Source organism: Brienomyrus brachyistius, chromosome 23 (assembly GCF_023856365.1).
Source record: "Brienomyrus brachyistius isolate T26 chromosome 23, BBRACH_0.4, whole genome shotgun sequence".
In the NCBI taxonomy this organism is placed as follows: domain Eukaryota; kingdom Metazoa; phylum Chordata; class Actinopteri; order Osteoglossiformes; family Mormyridae; genus Brienomyrus; species Brienomyrus brachyistius.
The window spans coordinates 21,650,297-21,671,772 of record NC_064555.1 but is presented as its reverse complement, the minus strand read 5'-3'; the positions used below and the strand labels follow the sequence as shown (position 1 = coordinate 21,671,772).

Below are 21,476 nucleotides of genomic sequence, written 5' to 3'. Positions count from 1 at the left end.
GACATCTGGGAATATCTCCATATGAAGCATAAGGGTTGGTTAATTGTGAAAACAGTTAAAAATAATGTCAGCAAGTCATAGGAAGTGAAATGATTTTGAGCCGCGTTTCTGGTTATTGGTGGACAACAGGCATCACTAAAATCTAATTTGTTTATTAAAATGTACACATCACGAAAATTCTTCTCCCCATTATCGAAATAAAGTGTGATAAGCTGTTGCGAAAGATGCGACATGTATGAAAATCATTTTAGTTGTGGGTGATTTTTGCCAGTGCCTCTGGGAGTTGTTCAAACTACGGTGACCAGATAATCCATGTCAAGGAGGCGACTTTGAGCGGAGACAGGGTTTGTAAACTATCATCTCAATAAAAAGGACCTGGATTTCACATAAGCGCCGAGTACTTGCTGTGTGCTGATTGGTCAGTCCCCTGTAAATATGCATGTGTCACTAATGTTAATGTGAAACAGTTCTGATGAATCTGATGAATGAACCAGTCAAAGCACAAGAAGAACTGAACTATTTAGCCGAGCACAGGAGCCTTTCGGTTTTAAAGTAGTTTCTAAAGCCTGATCTAAAGGACATAATGTCCTTCCTGACATGGATTGTCTGCTCAGCCTATTTAAATGGTCCAGCAAGACAGGATTACAATACTGTCGTTTTTAGAAACATTGCAAGGTAGTGCAAGTACTTTTCAAAGTAATACAATCATTTCATGCAATTATATTGTTTTTGCCTCAGCAGAAAAACATCTATCTATCCATCATTCAACGGTTTATCCTATACAGGGTTGTGGAGTTAGGTCTGGAGCTTCTCCCAGGAGGTATAGCTCACAAGGCAGGGGTACACACTGGAAGGAATGACCATTGGAGCAAAGCCACATAGCATAATTGCGTATCTTATTAAGTATATTTAATGTTGAGTTATTTGACATCTTCATGCATGAACCAATGGGGTCACTCTGTCCAAGAATTAAAACATCTGAGTTCAGCTATCTCCTGTCTGTAGAGGATTATGAGGACAAACATGAACCTCAGCTGATTGGCTAGCAGAGATGCCCCTCAACTTTGTATCGCTGTCATGTGACCCATCTAGGTAACGCATCAGCCATACAGGAATTGGCTGTGAACCTAGAGCAGAGGTAGGGAACCTGATCCATGGAGAGCCGGTGTGGGTGCGGGTTTTTGGGATGGCCTCTCAGTCAGCCAATTATAAAGCAGCGATTCTCAACTCCAGTCCTTGGAATTCACTGTTATTGGCTGATTGAGAGGCCATCCCAAAAACCCACACAGGCTCTCCATGGATCAGGTTCCCTACCCCTGACCTAGAGGATAAGTTCTAGCAGAAGGTGAACCTACACTAAACACATTATTTCAAAGCATTCACCTTAACCCTTGGGGAGCCCCAGACAGTCCACAGTTTTGCTCCCTCCCGGGTCCCAGCCAAATAGTCCACAGTTTTGCTCTACTGGGAGCTGGGAAGGAGCAAAAATGCGGGCCGTCTGGGGGTTCCTGAAGACCGGTTGAGAAAAACTGCTCTAGGAATAATTTGCATCATGATTTAAAATTGGCAGCAGGCAGGGGCACCATAAATGATACAGTACAGGGGTTACGGACAGGGACCTTGGAACATGCTGGAAGGGATCATATTTTATATTCAGGAGAGCCTAGAGTGTGCTTTTGTCGGGGGCAGGATTTCTAGCCTTGCCCCTAGCTATAGGTACAGGAAGATGGGTGGGAGTGACCAATTAGCTACATTTTTAGCCTATTGACTGTTCCACTGCTGACGGTTATTTCTGGCAAGAACACACACAAGGACAATGGGTGAGATGAGCCAACAGCAGCTCCTAATCCAACAAACCCAACAACACAAGTTACACAATATTCAGTAAATGTGTCCCCGACTTGGTGACTTGGAGGAAAGATGTATACAAAAAAAGGTAAAAAAACTATTTTGACATGACTTGAATTTGACTTGATTTAGCAAATATATACGAATAATCAAACAAAGAAGTTATAGAGGGCCTTTTAACGTCATTAACCTGCTTATACAAAAAGAGCGGGTGTTATTGGATGAAAACTCTCTGTGATTGTGCCACTTCCAGGAACCATAGCGGTAAATGAATGTTTGTACAGGACCTCCAGTGTTGCTGGGCGACCACAGAGAGGGTAAACATACCAACCTTTGCTCACGTCTGATTCATTTAATGAGCAAACATAACATTTATTGTCCACTGCCAGACTGAGCGCTTAAATTCTCGGCAGAATGCATCTCTGTTTAAGTACTAAGCTGTGAACAAATTAGTATGTGGTCACTAAATACACTGACAGCAAATTAAAAGCTTAGACTTTCACACCAGATTTGCACGTTCACAGGTGAGGATGACAGTGCGAATTGAAACCTGCCACAGGTATAGCATTGTACCTGAACTGGGAACAAAAAAACCTGAAGATGCATACAGAGTGACTAAATGTACAACAAAAATATATCAACCTACATTATATCTATAATTGTTTTTAAAAAGGAAAAAAGGTAATCTAGCTTTCTGACTGTGTTCACAATCAGAAGATGCAGAATAGGACCGTTATGCGTAGGACAGTTCTCGTATAGAAATAAAAATGCCAGAAAACACTACAAAATTTCACAGTTGATATTTTACAAGTATTTATTATAAATTTATCTGGTTAAACGGCATTAATACTCACTCCAGTTATGCTCAAAATAGAAGTATTCACAAGATTTAAAGGCAGGTTCTATACAATGGATCCGAATGCCTTTGCCTTTTCAGTACTTACTACAGAATTCAGAGACAGCATCATTGCATATTTTTTGCTTCTTAGAATAATTTAATTGAAAACCTATAATCACAACAGCAAGACAAATCCATTAGTATTTGTAAAAAACGTATAGGGTGCAAGAATACCGTAAAAAAGTCAAACAGAAGATGATAGCACCATTCCAACTAAAATAAGAAACTATAAATGAAATATGAGTTGCATTTTGACTAGGGCTTAGCTGAAAATGCCTAATAGTGATTGGTAATTATGACTTAGGGTTAGGGGTTCAAAAGCTTCAAATTATGAGCGTAAAGCCTAAAAGTCTTTGGATTCAAGTCAACTCTCCCCTAAAAGAAATAGGAATTAAAAATCTAATCCATATTAAAGACAGTTTTTTTCTGGAGTAGAATAAGGTGATGTTCGCCATTTTCATGGCAATAGTTCTAGAACAGGTGGCATTTTACTATTTTTAGCTCTACTGCACCACTGGGTATCTATAAAAAGACGTTAAACCAATTGGAAAGTAGAGTTGGTGACCTTCAAAACAGCAAGTCCTGCTCCAGATGGCAAACTATGGAAATGTACAGTAAGTCCCGGAGTCCTGAGCTTGTGGCCCAGCTCAGCGCCACATGCTGTAAGGAGTCATATGAAGGCCTGAAATTTTTGACGATAAATTAGTGGTTTTGTAACAGCCATTTATTTCCCAAAAAGCAGAAGCGAAAACCCCTAAAATGAGACTGTGAGCTTATTTGTGTTTTCTAAGCATGTACTAATTACAAATACAAAAAAAAAAGGATCTTTAGAAGAGTTTCACTCGTTGGCCGCGCAAAACTGAAGATCTGAATACAGCACACAGCCATTAATTTGCAGCTTAACAAAATATAAGGGAAAACATGCTCGCATTTCGACAGTCTTCCCAGAGCTTCGGTTTATGCCACAGAAAGTGCACATTCAAACTAGACGGAAAACTTTCATATATGACATTTAAAAGTTTTGGGGCATTTCTTCTCAGTCAGAGCAGCGAATTTCACTACAGTTCTATTGAGACTCAATACGTCACAAAATGACCACATCGTAAATCAGTGTTTCTCAATCCGGTCCTCGGGGACTCTCAGACAGTCCATGTTTTTGCTCCCTCCCAAGGAGATGGGAAGGAGCAAAAATATGGACTGTTTGGGGGGAGTTGAGAGACATTGCTCTAAATGTCCCAAAAGAAACTGGCTTATTATGAGATTTAGATCAAGGCTATTACATGGTTATTCTCATTGAACAACTTTAGCTAAACAGTGTCATATATTCATTGATTCCTTGTGTTTGTAAAGTTTTGTCACTAATGTTATTCAAACCTCCATATTTTTTGGTTTCAATAAGAAATGCTTCAGAGACCTCAGAGTTAGTAATTTTCAGGAAAGCCTTTTCCTATTAAAAATACTGGTAATTATCCTATAATCTTCAAAACAATAACAAAAACAATTCATTATTTATCCTTAATGGTGCATGCATGTTAGCCACGTAATTTCAGAAATTGGAGTTTCACAAAAAAATACTACTCAACATAAAAACATCACACAATAGAAATCATTAGAAAAAAATATTTGTATTCAAAATGAATGTCATCTCCTGCAGAACAAAGAAAAAAATCTCGAAATCAGTAAAAAAGAGGTACATCATTCTCTTTAGCGGATACATACTAATTAATGCCTGCAAAGGTTTGTGGTTGGGTAATTTGTCTAAATTGCTGATTATTGGCAGGAGACTGTGACATATGTAATCAGTGGGACGTAGAAAAGGGCATTCATCAGTCAGGAAGCTGCTCCTTAGTGCAGCAAACCTGCTACTGCTGTCCCTGGCAGTAAAGATCTGACAGTCAACCCACCGCTGCCCCAAACCACCCACTCCAACCATGTAAAAGAAATTCTGACCGGCAGCATTACTCTCACCCCCCCCCCCCCCCCGAAACACACACAAACACCTCCCCCAATCAGCCCAATGAGGTTATCATTATTCTTTAAAGAACAGTTCTTTGTTCAATGAAACAGGAAGTTCGTGAATGGGCCCCCTCGCCGCCTCCTATCCCCTAAGGCCCCTTGACGTTGGTGGGCCGAGAGGCCAGGCTGGCGTAGTAGGCACACTGGGAAGGGTCACACTGGCCAGTAGGCCCTGGTGGTCCAGAAGAACCGTGAGGTCCGGGGTTTCCTGGCTCTCCCTGAACTCCGGGTGTCCCTGGCATTCCGTCTTTTCCATATCCCGGAATCCCTGCTGGACCTAGAAGTGAAAATTGAGCAAAGCAATAAAAAAAGAAATCAAGGCCCAGGAGAGTCTAGATGAAAGACCAGTGAATCTGGGAAACTTGTGCTGTTGAGGGACCTTACCTGTAGGACCAGGGGGGCCAACTTCTCCCCGCACTCCAACACCATGTTCACCTCTGTCACCTTTAGACCCTCTTTCACCTGTAGATAAAAACAGGAACAGTGACACACACACACACACACACAGTTCTGAGCGTCTGTTTTATTAGAACTAAAGGCCATTGCACACAAAGTATGTATTTTTCGTCCAAGATTGTCACACGCTTTAAAAATGAATACGACCTCACATGGTGTCAAATCGCGTTTACACAAACTCCAAAACGTTCATCCGTCATAGAAGCTTTTAGGACGGGTTCAATGTTCTGCATTTTTTTTTGCTTCCGTTTTTTTGCACTGTTGACCACGAACTTGAAAGTATGTTGCCGCTTTTTCAGGCTTTGCCCTGAGCATCTGCCACCTAGAGTGGACTTTTCTGATAACACAATTTCGAATGTCTATGAAACTCATGATGCGTGTGTCCAAATAATACACGCTGCCAGCTGATGTTCAGGCCCAACTGAATCGCAGAAATTGGTTCTTTTTAATGTGGTTCCAGTTTTGCTAGCAGTGGCTCTAACTGGTCCACTGACATTCTGGAATACACCTTGGACCGACTGGGATAACTCCACAGTTCCCATATCAGCAGGTGAAATTCTCCCTGCTCTTCATAGCTTCTCAGGTTCAGATGGACCCAGTATTTTCTTTCTCTCTTTCTGCTCAGAAGAAGTGAGAGGACCACAAACAACTGCACTTTGTCTTGTATTATAATTTTTCACAATTATAGAATAATAAAACACATCGGACTCAGCGTGCAAGGTTTCTGTGTGTAACAATCTTGATCGGACACATTAAAAAATCTCGTAAGAAAAAAAACTTAACATTTGTATTTTGAGTTGCAGCAGATCTGTTTCCAGTGCTAATTTGATTTTGCACTTCAACTGACTGTTGTTGCTGAAGAGTTTCTTAAAAACAGACTACAAACCTTTGGGACCCATCGGTCCTCTTAGCCCGTCACCTCCATTCGGGCCGGGCATTCCTGGCTCTCCAGGGGGTCCAGGTCGGCCTGGAGTTCCATCCTTCCCGGGAATACCAGGGGGTCCCGGCCGGCCAACACTGCTCTTCACATGAGCTGGCTGCATCTGGGCCATGAGGTAGGCGAGCTTGACTACCAAAAGCCAAAAGTTAAAATTTATTAAAAATATTCACATACAGTCAGACCTTGGACAATTGCAAGGTTAGGTTCCAGAATGAGGAGGATTCGCCAATGTTTGGTAGAGTCACTAAAAATGGTAATATATGCTTATTTCTATAGTTTAAGCCCTAAATATGACCCCAGTCCTGCTCCCAAAACACTTTAACTTCAGTTAAAAGTTAGCGTAATACATTACCTTTAAAAAATGTTTGATGTAAAAATAGAGTACAGTATCGCCTAATGAATATTTGTCACACTAGCACATTTACAGTACAGTATACTAATGTCACCCCTACTAATTTACAGAACACGGCATCGGCTACCGTTTTCTTTTGCATTGCAATAAAATTTTCCCGGATCTGTGAATTGGAGAATCAGAAAGCGCGAATGCACGAGGGCTGACTGTATTTCCAAATGCACATCATGTACAGATGTGATTATTCCAGGATGATGCTAAGTGACGTGAAAGCTGTTAAAGTGCAATCTCACCGTCTAATTGTTTTGCTAGTTCCTCTTCGATTAGCCTTCGCATTTGTTCTAGGGATACTGGTTCTCCCTATAGTTCAAGTAAAGATATAAAGATAAAGAACCTTCATGATCCATGCAGTTTGACTTTTTTAAATAACAAATGGCATTAAGGTTGAACCATCCTCACCCGAGGGCCCGGAAAGCCTGGTTGTCCTGATGGTCCCTGTGGACCGGCAGGTCCCACCTCTCCTGGGGGCCCTGACATGCCCATCATACCCGTGTGGCCTTTTCTACCTGGAGTTCCAGGATTTCCAGGAAGCCCTGGTTCTCCAGGTGGTCCTTTATCTCCCTTTATGCCTGAATCTCCCTAAAACACAAAAGTAACCAAATAAGTCCAGGCAGCTTTACAGCACTATGGAAGCATAAAGTCCCGAATATATTACAGGTGGCTAAGAACGTCCAAGTTAACACCAAACCGTAATGGTTCGTTACAACGAATGCATGCACTACTTTGTGATACTGGTGAAAATGGCTTCAATGAATTGTCAGCTGGAGGAACAGTGCAGCAAAGGCGTAACTTTGGTTTGAACATTGGGGGGAAACAATTATTGGGATGGTTGTATTAGCCAGTTTTGATTGACGGAGGGGGGGTTACAATTCCCCCATCCCCCAGTAATTTACGCCCATGCAGTATTGTATGTAGTTACTTTTAATTATTGCTGTTTATTATTCTTACGTACTTTATTATTGTTCTGACTTACCTACAAATTCATCTTAAGGACAACACTTAGGGAATGGGTCTCGTTCGTAACCTGGGGGCTGCCTGTATACAGTATCACTTTGTAAATCCACTAATATCAAACTACTAGCAGACTAGTGGAATCTTTCAGTGCCGGAATGTTCCGAATGATCCTGTTACTCTTACCCGCTCACCCTTGGAACCACGGTCTCCTGGTTTTCCCGGTATTCCCTGGAAAAAGTGAAGTATTGAAGTTACTGACCATTTCATGATATCATATTGTTATAAACCAATATTACTGACTGTACTCACGTGTTTTCCTTCAGCTCCTGCTGGACCAGGTGATCCCTAAACGGAGTAAAATAAACATGAAATTATATGCAGTATTTGGTTTGTTCTGGAGGATTATAGTAATCTGCCAAATGGGATGGAAACACCGTGCAGCAAACCACAGAGACACAATGTCGGATTCATCTAAAATATTTTCATTACTACTTTATATTAGGTCACAAAAACCCAAGTATTAAATCTGGAATATTGGAAGCTGACACACTCACATGATAGACAGCATCAGTATAAAAAATAATCAGTAATTACAGAGGGTCCTTTGGGCCCGATAAATCCAGGCAATCCTGGACTTCCGGCATCTCCTTTCTGCCCCTTAACACCCTGAAAAACACAACATTAAATACCAGCACTTCTTATGTCCTATTATGAACCCTGTATAGACTCATTGGTAGTATGATGCGATTTACATCGTGTTAATTTATTTTTCCAAATAGATCCTATACCGGTAACCCCAGAGACAAAGTATAACCCTTTAGCATGCAAATATCATCTCTGTAAACATCCCATTAACTTGATCATTCAAGGACGCCATTTATAACCAGTCATTTTTCATCAGTAGTTCATCAGTTACTATGCATTGGCTGCAATAAATCATTAAATCCATTCATTCCATTGGACAACGTAAGGTTTCTGCTTATTGGACTACAGTGACACAGGCAACGATGAATAATTGTATGACTAACTGGCATTCCAGGAGATCCTTGCTTTCCAGATGGGCCGGGATCACCAGGTTTCCCCTACAGAAAAACAACGAAAGCTCATCCGTGTTCATACCATTATTGTTGCATGATAGGTTAAATGTTAATTAAAAATAATAATAATTTTCATTAGAATGCTCCCTGTCACCTCAGTATACTGTAAACAATAGCTGTCACCTCCCACTCCCCCCGAAATACTGTGCATTTAGAGGTAGCTGTGAGTCATGATGGTTTTCTATCGTTTAAAAATGCTTAAGAGCCGTCTCACCGGTTCCCCTCGTGGGCCCATGTGACCCTCCGGCCCGGAAGGACCAGGAACGCCCTAAGTACAAGATACGTAAGATTTTAGAGATGTACACACCTGTGGCATACTTACAACAGCTTTCCTGTATATGTATATATAAAATTATGGAAACTCCTAGCTCCTAATGCTTTAAAAATTATTACACAAATATTGGCAATGAACAAGCAAAGAATGTTACAAATGCAGTATACATTGGACGATTAAATAAGTAACTGGAGCAACAGTTGAATAAAGTTCTCAAAAACGGAAGTGTTCCCCCAATTTTGGTCACCAGTGTACATATTTATTGTGTAAAACGGTCTCGGCGCTCACATCTTTCCCGGGATTACCATCCCGTCCCGGGGGTCCGGCTCTGCCTTCTTCACCCTGAACAGGACAGAGGAGCCATCGCCATATTTCAGCTGGTTTTTAATTGCATTCACAAAGCCCTTTCCACAACACAGGGGATTGCACATAGAAAGAAGCATACTACCATAGACTATGACATAAATATAGCCCCCATAAATCTCACAAGCACTTATTCATTTGAAGAAAAGACGCCCGTCATCATGTTGCTATATGAACGTATCGCGCTGTCTTCAGATGTAGCCTCTTAATTAAAGTTTATGATACAGGTGTCAGGTAACCTTTCATTATAATGCTTTTGTTTACCTGCGATCCTGGGGGGCCAGGTTCCCCCCTGGGCCCTTTAAATCCCTGCAACAGAAATGAAATTTTTATTAACCAGGCATTTTTCATAACACAACATTTCAATGTGGCCCTTTGTTGCTACATATCAATGGGGAAATGATGCATGGAGTATCGTAGAAATGCCAACATTTCCCAGTAACCTCCCCACCCCCCAAAAAAAATAACCTTACAGGAAGCCCTCTGAGTCCGTCTCGGCCTTGGAGTCCTGGCTCTCCTTGTTTTCCCTGAAAATAAATATAAATATATTTATCAATACATATTAAAAATGCAGTTTTCCAAGCCATTTTTCTATACAGTATGTAGTACAGATTTCTATCTTCAAACTGCCATACAACTGCCTCAAGTTTATTGTCAGTTGTGTTAACAGCATAACGTGATTCAACCAGACAGGAAGAGACCATTTAACCAAACCAGGAAGCAACTTACCGGCTCCCCTTGCTCACCAGGCCTTCCATCCTTCCCCATTTTTCCAGCAATTCCCTTTAATATGACGAAAAAAAATCTAATCTTCCAGTCTGAGAGGTAACATCATAGGTTGGGATATGTGAAAGCGAATTCATTTTTATGGAACTGTACTCATACAAAAGTGGTTCAAGGTGGACACCGTTTTATTAATGTATTGTGAATACATATGTATGCTGTTTAAGTTTGTCACATTTAAACATTTGAACTTTACCTATTGAATTGGTGTCATTGGTAAACAGAGTATTCAGCACTGTGGAAGGATTATCTATTTTCTTACATAAATAGGAGGGAAAACCATGACAATATCTTACCATTAATCCAGGTAAACCTGGCGGGCCCTGGATTCCTTTAAGACCATCTTTACCCTGAACAGAACGTAACATGGATCATCCACAACACCAGCGGCTATGAGACAAGCTACACGTTTACAATGTAACCGCATGCTACTGGAAGGGAAATTATATTGTCTTATTAGTAGCAGGACTACCAGGGCTGGTAAACAGCTGATGAAGATTTAATTACCTTCTCTCCAGGTGGACCTGGAGGACCCATTGGTCCTGGCTGACCATCGGTACCCTATGAAAGAACCTCATGCTCATCAAGAAAATAATTGGTGGAGCACAGAACTGTCTATTAAAAGGCTCACAAACAGTCCAGCACATTCTTCCAATGCAGACCTATAGAAATCAGCCATGAATACCGTCAGCTAAAAATTACCGGGTTCGTTCTTTCATTGATCCTTATAAACCCCTGTTGCAATTAGTGCTTGATCATACAAAGGTCCAGAATTAATGTCGGACGACCCAGAAATGGGGCTCATGCGCATACAAATGAACACATACACACTGAGAGGATCTGGGGGGAAAATCCACAAGATCAAAGGAAGAATGTGGAGAACATGGAAACTCTGAAGACAGAGCTAAGGATTTAAATGTAGAACCCTTGAGGAGAGAAGCTGAGACGCTACCTGCCGAGGGCCCGGTATACATGTAAACATGCTAAGTTAAACATGCACAGGGCAATATTAATTTACCAGGGTAACATAAGTCAGGGTCATACAATAAAATGGTTCTTCCAGCAATGGGAAAATGGTTAATGTGTTACTAACAATAACCACATTAAGAATCTTTACTGAATAATTTATGCGGAGACTGGAATGTGCCAGGTGAGTTTTATATATGTGCAGCCGCAGGACCTGCTGTAACAGCAAAGGCAGACACTCACCGGAGGCCCAACTAAGCCTGCAGCCCCTGGGTATCCCGGCGCCCCTGGAAGTCCCTGCAACACAGCAATGCACAGCCTGTGCTGTCAGGGCGCAGACGCCCCACGGGAGCCGCACAGCATAAACACTGACGTGAACACAGTGGGGGCAAACGCTTAGCTGGCTTACTGACTGTGCCAGAGGTCTGACGGGGTGCCCTGGGTGGCAGTCTGCCGTAAAACTTGTCGATTGTGGGTGGGTGGGTGCGTGGGTGGGGGTGGGGGGGGAATGGGTCATTAATGCTGTTTATGTTTACATAAATGTTTACATTTATATTCAGCACTAGCTGAACTGTTCTGTAACCAGCTAAACTGCTCTTTAACCAGCTATACTGTTCTTTAACCAGCTAAACTGTTCTTTAACCAGCTAAACTGCTCTTTAACCAGCTATACTGTTCTTTAACCAGTCCAGGGGAACTCCTTAGCTTTTCCTGGCTGGCAAACGGCTTAAACAAATCATAACTTTGTAGAAGGGGAGGGGCTTGCCCCATTCTGCACTGATGCAAGTCTATACCGTGCTTAAGAAATTGCCGATATTACTTTCAGTCTCACCTTTTCACCTTTGTCTCCAGGAGCACCTGCAGGTCCTCGGTCACCTTTTATACCCTAGTAACACATTTTGCATATCATTAGTGCCAACACCAGCATATATATATATACATATATATGTGTTTGTGAAATCACATTATTCCATTAACAATGCATAAGTCATGAATAAACTGTGACTCAGTCTGATCGGACTTGTACATTTAGATACCTGTATGACTGTATGACTCCAAACTGTTAAGGTACCCATTACAAGTCTTCATTAAATTATCTTTGGTCACATGACAGGTAAAATATAAATACAGAACTATACAGTGGTACTAATATGGCTTCTAAAGAAAACCAGAATGCAGTTTCTGTATCTTTCAAGGTCAAATTGGTCAGCATAAATCGAAGAATAAATGCTGATATTGGAATCATAAGTGGAATTGCAATTTTCCTGATTGCTCAGTATTACTCCGCATTAGGGAAAATCATCCATATTTGTGCATGAAACAAACTAAACTATAACTTTGAAAGTTTAACAGCTCTATAAAAACAGACTTGTTGCTTAAAAACCTAACAGCAAGAACAGCAGATGTTTCTAAATGGACAGCCCTGTCACATGGGCAGCTCGTGCGATCTTGCCTTCGTCCCCTCGGCTCCTGGAGGCCCAGCAGGACCAGTAAGCCCAGCAGGACCCTGCAGTTTAATACAAAACACCATTAATTAACGACAGGAATTGGAATTTAACTCCAACCCTGAGTAACCAAAATATTAAACAAAGACAGCCTTCAACCAGGATAAATTCACAAATCATATTCCGAACCACAATCACTTTACTGGCCAATTACACAGACACGCATGAGGAATTCATGCAGAACGTTGCGCACGTGTCAGACTTTTGCTTATTATTTTATCACTATGCTGAGCATCTCTCCCATAAATGTTATTCATTCTAGTCATCAAATATTCATTAACCAGCTTTTACATCACCAAAGATATTCGAATGGGATCTTATCGACCATAAACATGGCTGACTGCAGGCAGTGACATATTTTACATACCGGGTGTCCATCTTGCCCCTCTTTGCCCGGGGGTCCCGCAATGCCTTTGTCCCCTGGCAATCCAGGCATGCCAGGCGGCCCTGGGGCCCCTGCAGGGCAATCTGAACATACGCCCTGGGGGGCCGAGAGTCACAATGAAGAAAAGAACCTGGATCGTAAATGTAAGTAATTCCCTATTTACTGTGAATTTCTCATGTGTTCTTCCCATTTTCTCTGTATTGTTTTTCTCTTATTAATGTTAGGGGATATGCAAGGCCTTAAATTTAGTGAGCAGGCACATAACATGTTTCCTGTATGATATAGGAGGACAAAATGACACACATATATATATATATATATATATATATATATATATATAGGGTAAATTGGTACTATATGTGAATAAGTTATAGCAAATGCAAAAATGCATTACCAGCAATACACACCTAAATGGCAAGTGTACATCACATACATTTCAGTCTTCATAATTTAAATCAAGTAGCAAAGCATGGCTTGGTTAGTACCTTCAAATCCAGCTCTGACAAGTCAGCTGCTTTTCCCTATGAAACAGACAGACAGACAGACAGACAGACAGAAACTGTTACTTTTTGCATCAGTTATAACTCATTTCCTATTGTGCTGAGTGGGTCTGTACAGAATACTGTACATATTTATTTACAAATAATACTTACAGGTTCCCCTTGGGACCCCTTTTCACCAGGCCGTCCCGGTAAACCCTAGCAAGCGAAGAATAATTACTGGTTTCAACTTCATTCTCGCAACATGCTCTTAAAATGCACCAGACGGGCTAAATCTGACTAATTGATTATATTTGAAAATCACGCCTTTGAGTTTCCAGTGGCTCAGTGAGTGGCAGTGTTGGCTCACAGCTGGGGGTTCACAGTCGCTCTGCGTGCAGAGTTTGCATGTGTTGCCGGCTTCCCCCTGGAACTCTGGTTCAGGCAAACTGCTGTCTCTGTGGGTGTACCCACACTAGGCCATCTGTACCATGCCCAAGCACGTTCGAGCCCCCCCCCCGGAGTCTACTTTCTTGACTAGTGTGATTGCTCTGTACCGTGCCTTGGCACGCCTGAGGAGGTGAGCCTGGGCACCACATGCATCTGGTGTGATCGCTAACGGTGCCCAAGTATAGAACACAGACATTAATGATGCAACCGGCACATGCATACACACATGTACTGTACACCACAATGACCTGGATCTGGAAGGATCAGATCAGATAGGCCGTACGGATCGGGTGGTGACAAATATTTCACAAACACTGCAGCAAATGGATCACTTTGGTCTGAGGTGCAGTGTTTGCTGGAGATTTGGACAGAAGATAGTATCCAGGAAGAAATGGATGCGACGCACAAAAAAACTGAGATACGTGGATAATCTTCTTCTACGTGCAGCACGATTAAATGAAAGCCGCTGTGTCGCCTGTTCAATAAACCTGTGAGGGGGCTGTGTGCCATCACACCCAAAAAGACTCCACCCACAAACTAAGGTCATTAACCATGAAACTCCATTGTGCATTGTGCTCCATTGCGCCATAGCGCTTGTCCTAAACACAAAAAAGTCACACGGTGATGGTGAAAGCGTGCTCAGGCCAGGATCGCTGTGCAATGTGAGCACAGACCAGCAGGGGAGTTGGTGGGGGGCGACAGTACGTATTTGGTGGGGGCAATGATGCCCGGACACGGTACAAGGCACCAGGGCCTGAGTACGCCCTAAATCACACAGTCAGCGTGTTCACGCGCTATATCCAGGGTGTACCTGTGTTTTGTATCATGTACTATTTGACCACGATGTGGTTGGAAGGTGGATAAACAAATTTTTAAATGCTCTGATAAAACTTCACAAGCTTGGTGGTGAGAATGAGATCCACAGTGACCGTGCACATGTACTGTACTGAGTGTTGAAGGCTGAGCAGGCTTACATCGTGCCCAGGAGGACCCTGAGGTCCCAGGCTTCCTGGCAGACCTCTAACGCCCTGAATGATTGAATAAAAGAGCACACAAAGGGTCATTCAGCACCAGGTCAGCACTCATCACACTGAATAGTTTATTTTCTGTGGAAATGATAAAAGTGCACCAGGTTCTTGATGAAGAATGTGCTGCTTCTTTGTTCTTCAGTGTTATGCATACAAATAAAGTTATTTAATCACTATTAACGCATACAAATTTCATTATGAAATATCATTGTAAGGTTCCCTACATAGACCTACACGTATATAAGCCCTTAGAAATATTGTAGAAATATCATACATCTTCCATAATTAGCGCAGTGATGTAATCATTGGTTAATGTATCACATCAGCACAGTATATATTAGAATGAATTAGTACTAATCACCAGAGAAACTGAGAAATCAGGATTTGATATTAATGAACAGTTTCACACAAATTTCTTACCGCTGCTCCTGTTTCACCTGGAGGTCCTGGAGGTCCCTGAACCAATAACGAAATAAGCATATGAAGAAAAACATTGCAATTGACATGCGCTTTGTTATAATTTGTTGATTATCGAAAAAATATTTCTTTGCTATGGCAGATTCATGTAGCTGTTCAGTGGGACAGACCAAGGGGCCCCACCATGCCAGATGTACGGCTACTCGCCTGCATGAGCGTGCATGCACACTTGCAACTGTGGTGTTCTTAGCATCGAACAGGAGTGTCATACCGTGGGCCCTGTTATGGCCTCTCCAGGGGTGCCTCTGCTTCCTGGGAGTCCCTGCATGCCCTGTGGTCCAGTTGGGCCCTAGGCAAGACCATTAGAACCAAGCATTAGGATCCATATTCTGCACATTCAAATGTGTACACTGAGTACATTCACTCCCAATGTTCAAACAAAAGGCATCATCTATATTGAATGCTACAAACCCATACACTCTTACATTAATTGAATCTTAATCCGCATACATTCATCCAATTTTTAGATATTCCCTGAGCTGTCGGGGTCAAAGGGCACGACTCCTTCCTTTGTTTGTGCCCTGGTGTTTATTACTTAGTGTGTTTTTTTTGTTGTTGTTGCTGTGTATTCTTACTAGTCTCTCTTGCTGTTACCCTAGTGTTTGCTGTGTATTTTTAGTCTTTAGCGTTTGCTAGTTCCCTTAGTTCTGTGTTTTGTGTTTCTGCTTCCACCTGTTTCCTGTTATTCCTGCACCTCCCTTGTTTGGTTAATCGATTATGAGTTACACCTGTCCCTTGTTTTCCTTGGATTCCTGTGTGTATTTAAGTGCCTGCCATCACTCCCTTTGCTATTCGATCATTGTGTGTTATGTTCCTGCATGTCAGCCGCGATTACGTTCCTGCCTTTTAAACATATTTTAAACATTTCCTGCGTTTTAAACATATTCCTGCCTTGCAAGAGTTTGGTTGGGTATGATATATTCTGGTGCCTCCTGAACTTCATGCTGTTCTGCGCGTTTCGCATTTTCGGTTACAGATAAAGCATTTCACCTTTTCAGTTTAAGGTCACAACAACTCACTACGGCTGGTGTGACTTCTAAAGAAATATCCCACAGGTCAAAAGGGAAAATGAGCCAGCCAGGATACGAAGGACTGCTGAACAAATTCATAATATTGTTTAAATGAATAACCTGCTAAAGATGTTCATTTTCATATGTTTTTTGGACAGGCATGCTCAAGACTCCTAAGTGTGCAAAAAGTAGGTCCAGAGAATGCGGAAATAGTTCCTTTGCCATTTACTGGGCATGTCACATCCTCAATCACATGTTCAAAATCGCTACCTTCATTCCCTGAGGTCCTGGCAGGCCAGGTGGTCCCGGATCTCCCTGAAATTCAGCAAATGATGAAAGTGTCAGCGCCCGCTCCATGCAAACAGCAAAGCAGAAGTTCAGATAAGAAGCAGACAGAATTACTTTGCCAGGTTCCCCTTCAAAGCGGAGACTGACATTTACAAAAATCTGCAGACGTTTCCTAATGACATCGAAATATGTGTTTGCAGTAGACAACATATTTGCTAAAATTACACATTATATATTAATGAGAGGATCTGCCATTATAACCATAACCGCTGTCTTTATAAATGTACTGAATTACAATGTATAACAGTTTTGACGTTCATTTTTAACTATAATCAGCAGCCTCACAAAGCCCAACCCCAAATGAAAAAACATTTTTGAGACTGAGTAAGGGTATACACCCGGAACGAGATCAAACATTAACTGGGGGGAATTAATAACCTGCAAATAAATAACTTGTAAAAACTTCTAAAAAGTATTTTTTGGATTCAATATATATGAAAGTGATAGATTGATTAAATGATTTGTGTTTGCATTTTTGGTAACACTTAAGGCTGTCATCTATAATGCACTCCAGATATCTTCATAATACATTATAATGGTCGGTAGAAGAGTTAACGTAGCATTACATTATTGACATGTGTTCACAGTCATAAGGCATTATATTGTTGATTATAACACTTCAGAAGCTCAAACGAAGTTCTCATCTATAATGCACATTATGAAGGTATCTACAGTATAGGACATTATATATGAGAGCTTGATAAAGCATTCATAATGTATAATAAATATGGCTATAATGTGTCAGGCCTTTTTAAGAATATTTTTGCCATGTTTATAATGCATTATGAATGCATTATAATGTGCTATGAATGTGTTCATAGATTGTTATAGACATAGCATTGATATAGTGTTACAGCATTTTTTCCCCCCACTTGTGCAAAAATAAAAAATTTGGTGTAAAATCATATAGATGATTGTTCCAGTGACTATGGATTAAAAAATGATGATGTAAAGCCCCAGTCACAACACAGAGGTGGGAATTTCAGGTCCAGAATGTAAAAATCCAGACCAAGATTTTGATTCAACAAACCACTTAAGTACTCTGTCGTTGTGACTCCTTATACTCAACTGGTTGGTTGAAACAAAGTCTTAGTCTGTATTTTTAAATTCTGGACCTGAAATTTCCGCATCTGTCATAAGGTGGCCGTTTTATCATCTTACAGGGTGACCATCCTTCCCCTTGCCAGGCGATCCAGGTCCTCCTGCTTCCCCTGGTCTCCCTGGAGGACCAGGCTGGCCATCCTTTCCTGGTTCACCCTGGAAAATGGCAAGAAGGGGACATGAGGATGAGAATGTTCCCTGCTTCTTTCATGATTTCTAAACTGTTACTCAACAAGGGTGTCATGGGACAGCCTTTGGCAGCACCATTAATATCGCTTTCCAAACATGCTTTCCTGGAGAAAAGTGAAACAGGCTTCGACTCGAGAAGTCTTCATAAATGTGAGGGGACAGCTGAGAGCTGAAAATATGAAGTGTTGTTAGAGACAGTCAAGAGAAAAAAATAAACGGAAATGATTGCTCAAACGAGCACCACTGCAGTGACTGCACTGAGCTGCGGTGGGCTGCACTGAGCTGCGGTGGGCTGCAGTGAGCTGCGTTCCTGCGCACAGCAGAACACAAGGAGCTGCTGCTCATTACTCCTACCCCTCATTATCTTCCGCATCAGGGTGTATTTGGGGCCTAATTATACTGCATCTCATGACCGTAAAATATCAAATCACAGTTGGCGAAATACTGCTGGGCTTATTTTTATGTTGTTCCTATACAGCTTCGTACGACTCAGTGTGCCCCAGATTTACAGTTTCCTCATTTCCTTCTACCGCGTGCGTATCCGTAAATCGGGTTAATATCCCATTGTCTCATACCTTCTCACCCTTCAGACCATCTGTACCGGGGAGGCCCACGTTTCCCGGAACACCCTATTTAAAAAACGGACAAAGACATTTTGAATAGTGCTCCAGCAATCCCACAATGCACTGCTTCCTTGCAATAACTTTCAGACAATGTTTTCTTCTTTTTTTCAGACATACCACATTGCCCGGTAACCCACGTGGACCCTGAGGACCAGTCAGCCCTGGTGGACCCTGTAATAAAATAATGGACCTTCACTGAAGTGCTGGACTCAAACAGCAGGAGCACAGAATAATGGCCACAGTTCTGATATGATTATACCCTGCTGGTCGGCACTTACTGGCTCCCCATTCTGCCCAGCTTGCCCTTTGAGACCCGAATCTCCCTGTGGACCCTGTTATAAGTGGGACAGAACTTGCATGACACAAGCAGAACACATTATACAGTATAAGGCATTAACCGTGTGGCCAATCAAATACGCAGAACATCTGTTGCCATGGGACCTCCAGTCACCCAGAGGTCACTAAGGGCTTTTCTTACCAGAGGTCCTGGTGGACCCCTTTGTCCTTGTTCACCAGGAAGTCCCCTTTGACCCTGAAAGAGAAGCCACAGATTGTTTATATGAGAAAGCCGCCCGACGTGTGTCTTAACTTTTTCAAAATGGTGAAAGGATTTGATCGTATTTTTTGTTATTTTTATGATAGCAGATTCTCTCCAATGCCAGAAAAAAATTTTACAATGTAAAAAAAAAAATGTTATTTTTGAATCTCCAAATTTATGTAAATGACATTGGGATTTTATTTCTGTGCCACTTCAATTTGTGTTTTATAAGTCACTCAGTGTTGAAGCTTTTCACACAAATACTGGGATCTTGCTCACAACTTTATACTATTTTAAAGTTGGCAAAGGTATTGTTATGGATCTTACCCAATAGAGCAGAGTGGTTGAAAATAAAATCTGAAATCTAAGACAGATTCAGCTATTCAAGCTCCATCGATCACAGGAAAAAAATTCAAAGGCCTTAGATCTGTATACTGGAGCTGGGTGGAGATGTTCTACCACGGCAAAACTGAAGAATTCACAGTGAAGCGCAGAAACTCGCATCCAGGCAAGTTCTTCGTTTTGATAAAAAATCTTCCTGGCATGTTTTATATTCTCTCCATCCAAACTATTTTTTAAGTTTCAAGTTCCCACGTTTATTTTTTCTCGTTCTCATTATTTATGTTTGTAGTAAAGTGGCTAAATACTGAGAGAGAAAAAGCTGCACATTTACGCTAAACCCATGAGAAGATCTGCGAGCTGATGTCAAGTAGATCTTGACATTCTGCTGCCATCTAGTGGGCCGCTGCGCTACTGCATCTCAGCACCTTGAACAGGCCTTCATCGTTCTCAAAGTGGATAAAGCAGAAATGTGCTCTTATAGCACTTTCCACCAGGCTTCACTCTCAGCTGTATGCGCATGTGCATGTCCCAAAGAAGAATAAAGATACGATAGATGGAAATAAAAAAGCATTTCAATGTTCCTGCACTCATACTTGTACAAACGGCAAATGAAGCACCCATTGGTTTCAAAATATCAAAATCCTTGAAAGGTAACATGTGGCCTTAACTACAGTTAGACCTGTGCATGACACAGAATCACCATCTTCTCTATAATCAGCACGGTATTTCCATGTCACACGGAGGTCACCTTGGATCAAAACTACAGCTAACAACAACAACAATAATATTCAGGGATGATTAGCTGACGTACAGGTTCCCCGGGGTTGCCCTTGTCTCCCCTCTCGCCTTTCTCGCCAGGCTTCCCCTGCGGTGAATGTTCAATGGTTAAAGGTCAGGTGATACACAACTAATAATGAATTTCGTAATGAACATGCAGTCGTAAGTATCCCACAGATGCTGTAGGCATGTGGTACAAGGTCTCCACTGGGCTATGGAGACTGAGATATTTACATACAAAGCAGGGCAGCAGGAAACGTGTCATATCAGGATCAGGCAGCTTGCAAGCAAATCTAATAAATTTTAATTTACAATAAGAATAACTTACTTGTTGTCCAGCCTCAGGAATTACCTAAACAGACACACACACAGCTGGTTATTAAGAAAAACATTATTTATAATGATGCTATGACAATGTTAATGGTTAGTTTACCCTGTGTCTATTATATTTGCGGCTACATCTGAAAGGCACTGGTGTAATTTTACTCACATTTCCCGGCTCTCCAGGTGGTCCTCGGGGTCCGATGTCACCCTAGGACAAGAAATAAAAAAACTGTGCACTTTCCTTGAGGATTTTGATTTACTAATTTGAATGTCGCTGGAAAGTAACCCTGAAATGGATTTCCTGAAGAGTACCAAAGGGATCCTGGCAGTACAGCACGATTCTGATTTCGCTTAAGCATGAGCATGAAAGTCTGTGGTCTGTGTAAACCACATAACTGATTTCAGTACTTCATTGCCCATATATTGCATTACATGCTTCCATTACATGTGGGGTGCCTCTAAAGGGGTTACATAGATGGGTGATATTCCAAGTCGCAGCATGTTAGGACCCCGTGTCCATGAACAGAAGGTTGCTGGTTCAAATCCCATTACCGGCAGAGTGACACCACCATTGGGCCCTTTGGTAAGGCCCTTTAGCCCAGTTGCTCTGGGGGTGCTGGACATTGGCTGACCCTGTGCTGCGACCCCCCCAAACATACTCTCACCTTTATGCATGTCTGTGTGTCTCGTGGAAAACAAGGTGAAATAGGAGGGGCAACGAATAAAGCATCTCTAGGCTATGTGTTGGCTTTATTTCTCCACCCCAACTCACCTTGTCCCCTTTCTGCCCAATTGTTCCAGCAGACCCATCCCTGCCTCGTTCACCCTGTTAAGGATAAGGAGTCATATCATTAAATTATGCCGTGATTATGTCTGCATTTGCATCGTATCTAT

At 41.8% G+C, this 21,476-nt stretch overlaps 1 protein-coding gene across 2 annotated transcripts in view; it reads right to left on the bottom strand.

The window, feature by feature from the left end:
• Positions 1 to 2,648: 2,648 nt before the first annotated feature.
• col22a1 (collagen, type XXII, alpha 1) overlaps positions 2,649 to 21,476 on the bottom strand; it is a 55,577-nt gene continuing 36,749 nt past the window's right edge. For both annotated transcript variants that reach the window (XM_048994264.1, XM_048994265.1), the window contains 35 exons: positions 21,355 to 21,408; positions 20,749 to 20,790; positions 20,587 to 20,610; positions 20,293 to 20,346; positions 19,080 to 19,133; positions 18,880 to 18,933; positions 18,719 to 18,772; positions 18,554 to 18,607; positions 17,850 to 17,945; positions 16,611 to 16,655; positions 15,542 to 15,619; positions 15,274 to 15,309; positions 14,800 to 14,853; positions 13,550 to 13,594; positions 13,382 to 13,417; positions 12,879 to 12,992; positions 12,460 to 12,513; positions 11,839 to 11,892; positions 11,251 to 11,304; positions 10,549 to 10,602; positions 10,338 to 10,391; positions 9,988 to 10,041; positions 9,732 to 9,785; positions 9,523 to 9,567; positions 9,184 to 9,237; positions 8,836 to 8,889; positions 8,553 to 8,606; positions 8,119 to 8,190; positions 7,834 to 7,869; positions 7,708 to 7,752; positions 6,970 to 7,149; positions 6,804 to 6,870; positions 6,105 to 6,287; positions 5,147 to 5,224; positions 2,649 to 5,039 (listed from right to left, as the gene is read on the bottom strand). In XM_048994264.1, coding sequence (XP_048850221.1) covers positions 4,852 to 5,039; positions 5,147 to 5,224; positions 6,105 to 6,287; positions 6,804 to 6,870; positions 6,970 to 7,149; positions 7,708 to 7,752; positions 7,834 to 7,869; positions 8,119 to 8,190; positions 8,553 to 8,606; positions 8,836 to 8,889; positions 9,184 to 9,237; positions 9,523 to 9,567; positions 9,732 to 9,785; positions 9,988 to 10,041; positions 10,338 to 10,391; positions 10,549 to 10,602; positions 11,251 to 11,304; positions 11,839 to 11,892; positions 12,460 to 12,513; positions 12,879 to 12,992; positions 13,382 to 13,417; positions 13,550 to 13,594; positions 14,800 to 14,853; positions 15,274 to 15,309; positions 15,542 to 15,619; positions 16,611 to 16,655; positions 17,850 to 17,945; positions 18,554 to 18,607; positions 18,719 to 18,772; positions 18,880 to 18,933; positions 19,080 to 19,133; positions 20,293 to 20,346; positions 20,587 to 20,610; positions 20,749 to 20,790; positions 21,355 to 21,408 — 2,328 coding nt within the window. In that variant the 3' untranslated portion in view covers positions 2,649 to 4,851. The remainder of the gene's footprint in view (positions 5,040 to 5,146; positions 5,225 to 6,104; positions 6,288 to 6,803; positions 6,871 to 6,969; positions 7,150 to 7,707; positions 7,753 to 7,833; positions 7,870 to 8,118; positions 8,191 to 8,552; positions 8,607 to 8,835; positions 8,890 to 9,183; positions 9,238 to 9,522; positions 9,568 to 9,731; positions 9,786 to 9,987; positions 10,042 to 10,337; positions 10,392 to 10,548; positions 10,603 to 11,250; positions 11,305 to 11,838; positions 11,893 to 12,459; positions 12,514 to 12,878; positions 12,993 to 13,381; positions 13,418 to 13,549; positions 13,595 to 14,799; positions 14,854 to 15,273; positions 15,310 to 15,541; positions 15,620 to 16,610; positions 16,656 to 17,849; positions 17,946 to 18,553; positions 18,608 to 18,718; positions 18,773 to 18,879; positions 18,934 to 19,079; positions 19,134 to 20,292; positions 20,347 to 20,586; positions 20,611 to 20,748; positions 20,791 to 21,354; positions 21,409 to 21,476) is intronic.